Here is a 7,224-nt window from a genome sequence, read left to right on the forward strand (position 1 = left end):
CTGAGCGGTGGGTGTTGCCTTCTGACACACTCCCGGTAATGTCAGGGGGCGTGGCATATGCAAATAAGTTATGCTAATGAGCTCCTGCACCTCTTTTTTTATGAAATGACCCCTGGTGAGAAGTGCTGTGGTGGCGGGGTGGGGAGACAGCACAACGTGCACCCTCAGTAATGCATCACTATGTCTGACAGTAAGGTGGCTCAGCCCATGCAGCTGATGAAAGGCCTACAACGGGGCCACCCACAGGCAAGGTAGGCCACTCCCCAGGTATGCAGAAAAGCACCTTTGTAAATTAACTGAAAAGGGGAGAATCCTTAGAAATTGCCCTAGTGAGAACTGAAAGTGTTCTAGGGATGGTCGAGAGCTGCTGAGTGTCAAGGGGGGAAAGGTGTTCCCGCTAAGCTGAGTTAGTGTGGGCCAGCTCACAGTTTGTTAGCTTCCGGCTCACCCATTTTTGTCTTAGGTCAGGAAGGAGGGCTCCGGAGCAAACTAGTTTATGCAGCGGCCAAATCGCTCGCTCACAACTTCAATGCCAGGAGCTCATCAAGAAGGACTCCACAGCTTAGGGGGAGCATTGGCGGAGACACCCCACCCCTGAGAGGGGACAGAGGGTGAGTGGGGAGATCTGGGGGGAATTTCAACTTGTTCCTCCCCTTCCCACAAATCCTCAAAGGCCCTCCGCTTGCCCCCCCCCTTTTTCCCAACTGGAAACTACTGAGCTCTAAATAATGGGATTACAAGAAGATCTTGTTCAACGGAAGCTCGACCCCATTTGCCACCCCATCCAGATGAACCCCCCCTCTTAAGTCATTGGCAGCAGTGAGATCTGGGAATGTGTTTTGGTTTGAAACAGCCGGTAAGGCCTCCCTTAGGATATACATAGTCACAGCCCCCGGCCGTACCTAAGTGGAACTCAGGTGGTGCAAACTGGAGACATCGAATGGCTGTGATCAGGGGAGGGCTATTCTCCATTGGTCGAATTAACCCTCTGACCGCCAGCTCATAGGCCTCTTGTGTTTTCAGGTCAATGTTAGCACATCTGGAAGGGAGTGAAGAAAACAGAAAATGGGAGTCAGAATTTCCCCGCAAACTTCAGCCAGGTTCATATGATAAGTATTGTCCTCCAGGGATGGATTCCTTTTCTTTCTTTATTAGTTACAATCATAGATCAGGCACGGTCAGTGTTCCCTCTAAGCTGAGTTAGTGTGAGCTAGCTCACAGTTTTTTAGCCTCCACAGATTTTTGTCTTAACTCAGAAAGGACGGCTCTGGAGCAAACTAATTTAATGCAGTAGCCAAATCGCTCGCTCACAACTTTAATGCCAGTAGCTCACAAAGTAGAATTTTTGCTCATAGGACTCCACAGCTTAGAGGGAGCGTTGGGCACGGTTGACCCTCAGAGTTATCAGCACATTTGCAAACAATAAGATACCCAGGCAGCCTGGCAGGCTGATTTCGATAGCAGAGACAATGAATGAGGAGACTTGACCCGCTGCTTCCTTGTTGATCTGGCCGAGGGGCAAAATTTGGCCACCTTGGAGGTGATTTTGTTAGAACAATATGAAAGGGGGGAGGGAGATATTAAATTATTCAGATCCGCCTGGAAAATTTAATAGAATTGGAGTTATTAAAAACAGCAATAACATGGGAACAGTATAAAAACATAAACAAGAGAAAGTTAAAATCAGTAACGTAAAATAATGTTGATAAGAAAATCATACAATTTTTGCCTCTAAAATAAGCTTATGTTTCCTAGTAGCTAAGCAACAACATTTTGCCACAGCGTTATGTCGCTGAGCTCTGAAAGTCTTCAGGGATGGATTCCATGTATGCCCAAGTATGTCTGCCCTGGGGCCACAGCTCCTGCACAGGAAGTAAGCAATGGTATCCAGTCAAATACTTCCACCCCTGCAGTGACTAGATTGGAAGTTGCGGCTCTCATAACTGCTAAGAATTCTTTTTTACTTGCTGACATTTAAAAAGATTTTCCTGATGCTGCTTTTTCATTTTCATTTTCTTTCATCTGTACCCCCCCCCCGGTGTCCCCAGTGGGGGAGCCAAGGAGGAGGCCAACGCCATTCTCTTCTCCTCTGCTTTATTCTCACTAGGTTAGGCTGAGAGGGCGTGACTGGCCCAAGGTCACCCAGCGAGCTTCCATGACCACGACGCAAGCAGGGATTCAAACCTGGCTCTCTCAGATACCAGGCCCACATTCTTAACCACCACACCTCACTGGCTGTCTTCATATTCATCCTGTTCTTACACTATGCACCAAAATATCTAAAGGACTATGGAAATCATAGTCTTGCAAGCCATCTGGGGGTGCTTTGATTGGTTAAAAGTATATAAATCAGATAAATGGAATGAGAAAGCATCCAGGAAATGGCTGGAAAGGCCCCCTTGATGGAGTTAAATATCTGGGTCTGGTTACTGCCTGAACGGGAGACAGGGGACCCTATGGCAGCCCCGTTCTATGGAAGAAAAGCAGGATATAATTTTAATAAGTATCACAATGCTTCATTGAGTTTCTGGTGTCTGTTTGCCGTTGCTTAGTTCCCCCACACACACACTGCTGTTCCCAAGCCACACAACTAAGAACTCCAGCTACAGTAGATTGCACAAAGCAAAACAGCGTCTTTAGATTTAGTTCTGTTTTCTGGCATGACCTGCCAGCCAGTGTTTCTATTAACAGAAGAAATACCATGATCCAAAGATGCACCATCCCAGATGACCTTCTCAGGGCCTCAGCTGAGAATTCACAACTTAGCGACTGGATATACGAGGCTGATGCACGATCGTTCTTTAATCCTGAAATCTAAAGGGGCTCCCTGGTATAAATATTGCAAAGTTGACCACCGCAGGTCGAGTTACCTAGTCAATATCTCTAACTATAACCCCAGAGTGCCCTTTACAGCTTTACGATTATGAGTTTCTGGTGTCTGTTTGCCGTTGCCTAGTTCCCACACACACACACTGCTGTTCCCAAGCCGCACAAATAAGAACTCCAGCTACAGTAGATTGCACAAAGCAAAACAGCGTCTTTAGATTTAGTTCTGTTTTCTGGCATGACCTGCCAGCCAGTGTTTCTATTAACAGAAGAAATACCATGATCCAAAGATGCACCATCCCAGATGACCTTCTCAGGGCCTCAGCTGAGAATTCACAACTTAGCGACTGGATATACGAGGCTGATGCACGATCGTTCTTTAATCCTGAAATCTAAAGGGGCTCCCTGGTATAAATATTGCAAAGTTGACCACCGCAGGTCGAGTTACCTAGTCAATATCTCTAACTATAACCCCAGAGTGCCCTTTACAGCTTTACGATTCCAAACTATGCAAACGGCTCTTTTGGCTGGCCGTTATTCGCATACTCCAAAAGAGCAACGTCTCTGCATTTGTGGCTTGCCAGAGGTGGAGGACCTTCCTCACTACATGCTCTACTGTCCGCTATACAGCACTCCAAGAGAGAAATTTTAACAGGAATTCTATCGGTTATGCAGGCATACCCAGAAACTGAGAAGGCTGCGTTCTTGCTCTCAGATAACGATGCTTAACAATCCAATAGAGTTTCCCTGTTTGTTTTAGCAGCATCTAAGATTAGATCTAAGGGGCAGGCTACCTGATGGTGATTAAATCTGTTTTATCTTTCTTTTTATTGCTGACTAGTAGTTAGTTTTAACCCAGATATTAACGGTGCTTTTTAACTTTTTATGATTGCTCTGCTCTATTCTGTATTTTGTAATGGCCAGTGGCGTAATACAATAAACCACTTGCTTGCTGTTAACGGAAGATCCTTTCTGCATACAGGCCCACGACACCTTGCGCATTTGAAACACACACCCTGGGACTGTAAAGAATGTCTGCTGATGGGGTGATCCGGCCTTTAGCGATGGACGTGGAAATGAAACTGTTGTATACCAATATGGAGTATGATCTCTCCATCCTGTTTCTGTACCTGCAGATTGCAAGTAAATGGACTGCTCCTCAGCAGAGAACTAGCATGTCAGGGAGAAGGCTCACAGTGTTTTGTGCAGTGAATTTCATATGGGAGAGAGTTGTGTCAGACCCACACTTGTGCAGTCCAGACGCATGGTGCTGGGGGGGAGGGCAACAGCGGGAGGGCTTCTCGTGCCCTGGCCCCACTGGTGGACCCGATGGCCCCTGATATTTTTGACACGAACAAAAAAAAGGGGGGGAGGGAAAGGGGAAATAAGGAGGGGGGGGAGAAAGAAAACTCAACCCAAAAAGCTGCTATGAATCCACAAGGGTTAAGCTGACACTAAATATTATAAACATACAAAATGTATTCAGGTGTACACGTTTAAAAAAAATTTAGACTCATTAAAAATATTCACATTCAGACATAAATTTTATGTCTGAATGTGAATATTTTTAATGAGTCTAAGTTTTTTAAAAATGTGTACACCTGAATACATTTTGTATGTTTATAATATTTAGTGTCAGCTTAACCCTGGTATTTTTGGCCACTGTGTGACACAGAGTGGTGGACTGGAGGGGCCACCGGCCTGATCCGACATTGGCTTCTCTCATGTTCTTACCAACTAGGGATGTCCATTTGATTATTCAAACACTGATCAGGTATTTTAAAGCATTCACTTTATTAGAGCAAAAAAGGTATACTTCAGCCATCAACATACTTGATACTGATGCTAATGACAAACAAACCCGTTAACTTGTGGGGGGGAAATGAAACCGAAACTGAAATACAGGAACATCAGTTATTTGAAAACAGAGGTCTGCACTGTAGTTCTAACAGGTGGCCCGCTGGAGATGCTTTGGTGTGCTGCTAGACTTGCCCCGACCAGTAGGCGGCTAGTGGCAAGTCCTCCTGCCTTTGCTCACAAATGATGTCAGAATGAAGTGTAAATGTTTACACAGCAGCATCGCCAGTTTTGTGAAATGTCTGACATCTATCAGCGATCAAATCGTAGGTGTTCAACTGACAATAGGTGGCCAACCAGTTCAGTAACAAACCAGCCCTATGAGATGCCTCATGTATGCAGGGCTCTTTTTGTAGAAAAAGCCCAGCAGAAACTCATTAGCATAATAGGCTACACCCACCAGCAGGAACTCATTAGCATATTGGGCCACACCCCTGACAGCACAACTCATTAGCATATTAGGCCGCACCCCCATGTTACCAGAAGTGTGGTTATCCAGCCACACCCACCTTTTGCTTGTTATTCTGTTTACCTTGTTTGTTGTCGAAACCCAGAGCCTTTTTTTGTAGCAGGAACTCCTTTGCATGTTAGGCCACACACCCCTAATGCAGCCAATCCTAATGAGTGTCTGCCGTTGGGTGTGGCCTATTATGCTGATGAGTTCCTGCTGGGCGTGGCCAACTTGGGAGCCAGCCGGAACTCCGTTCCTATGCGTTCCTGCCCAAAAATAGCCTTGTATGTCGCACGTTGTTCCGTGATCTGTAGCCCTTGCAGAAATAGACTAGAGCAGGGGTGCCCAACTTGGTGCCCATGGGCACCACGGAGGCTTTAAGAAGTGGGCGGGGCCAGAGAGCACTTTTGCCCACCAAGGCTTCTGATTGATTACTGAAGATTTGATGAGCTATACAGATTTTTTTTTAAAAAAAATGTTGCTTTGGCACCAGCTGCTACCGCAGAACAAGGATCTACACTGTATTGCTGAAGTTAAGCTGTGGCAACCATTCTATGGCTGGCTCCACCTCCTCCAGTAGCCATTTTGTGACAGGAGGCTCAAAAGGTTTGGGACCCCTGGTTTTAGAGGGTGCACCATCCGGGCGGCTTGCCATTTCAAACTCACCAGCGGAATTTATGCATGAGGCAGAATAATGCCAGCTTTTTCCTGCTTAGGGAGTCATGCACTTTTAGTTGGGAAAAAGACTTTGGTATGGGTTTCCTGTATAAGCTACAGGCTGTAAGAGGGCAAAAGGCAGCTATGCATTCCTCCACTGTTCACGGGACTAAACCCCCCCGCAAAAAGCCATTCTCCCCCAGCTTCCAAGTTCATCAACAAGGCAGTCGAAAGAGCAGCAGGAAGCAGCCGGGCATCCCTCCGCTCAGAACCGGAGCTGCATTTTGTCAGCTGTCGATGCAAAGACCAGAGGTGTCAAACTCATTTGTTACAAGGGCCGGATCGGACATAAATGTCACTTAATCGGGCCGGGCCATGTGTGCCATGAAACGTAATGCCAGGTACTGGAGACAGAAACTGTACAAAGGACAGCAGCTGGTAAGCTCCGAGTTGGTGCATCTTCGCTGCAAGGCCCCAAGGGCAGGGGGTGTGTGTGCAGAGGAAAACCCACATAGGAAGACTGTAGAGGCAGCGGTGCAGCACTGGGCAGATGTTCCCATGCTGCTTGACTGCTGCAGATGAGGCTGTTCTGCCATGCTGAAGCCACAATCGGAGTGGTTCCACCCACTCCCCCCTGTACTCCCTCCCTTGCATCAGTTGCTTGCGAGCTGCAAAAGAGGCCCGGATGGGCTGGTTCTGGCCCCTGGGCCTTCCATTTGACACCCCTGCCCTAGACTTCCCTAAGCATTAGCATATCTAGCAGCTGGTCCTTGCACGCGTAACAATAGCAGCAAAACCGGGCTACCTACGGAGAATGCTGGGGACTTCCCAGAATAGAACTGTATATTAACCAAAAGGGTTTTTTTTAAGTAACCCAGACTGGTATGGTGAGGGCTAAAAACCCCTCTAGGAGGGAATGACTGTCAACAGCAGCTCAGGGTCAATGGGAAAATGTGAAGATTCCAACCCACTTGAGCCCCAAGAGGGTGGATTTTCAAACTGTCTCCCCTTCCTACGATTCCTTGCAGGCCCCAAATTTCTATTATCTAATTGCCACATGGAATGCTTGTTCAATTTCCCCCCTGTTTTCTTTATTCATCTTCAGTATGCAAGACAGTCCAAAATTAGTCAGGCACAATGCTCATTAAGAAACGGCCGTCAAGATCAAGTCTTCACTACTGCTCATCGTTATCAGAGCCATTTGTATTCATTCTTTCCCAAAACATCTTTTGTGTTGTTCAGTCGCACAGTCGAGTCCGACTCTTCGCGACCCCATGGACCATATCATGCCAGGCCCTCCTGTCTTCCATCGTCCTCCGGAGTTTGCTCAACTTCATGTTCGTTGCATCTATGACACTGTCTAACCATCTCATCCTTTGCCATCCCCTTCTTCTTTGACCTTCAGCCTTTCCCAGCATCGGGGTCTTCTCCAG

The 7,224-nt window shown here is 46.9% G+C and overlaps 1 protein-coding gene across 1 annotated transcript in view; it reads right to left on the minus strand.

Moving 5' to 3' along the window:
- TRUB2 (TruB pseudouridine (psi) synthase family member 2) overlaps window positions 1-7,224 on the minus strand; it is a gene marked incomplete at its 5' end in the record, with an annotated part of 22,811 nt that overhangs the window by 1,442 nt on the left and 14,145 nt on the right. The window contains one exon of the mRNA XM_015414928.1: window positions 903-1,039. Within this exon, the coding sequence (XP_015270414.1) occupies window positions 903-1,039 (137 nt within the window). The remainder of the gene's footprint in view (window positions 1-902; window positions 1,040-7,224) is intronic.

The sequence above is a fragment of the Gekko japonicus genome, unplaced genomic scaffold, assembly GCF_001447785.1.
Source record: "Gekko japonicus isolate JY-2015 unplaced genomic scaffold, Gekko_japonicus_V1.1 scaffold3077, whole genome shotgun sequence".
NCBI classification, from domain to species: Eukaryota; Metazoa; Chordata; class Lepidosauria; order Squamata; family Gekkonidae; genus Gekko; species Gekko japonicus.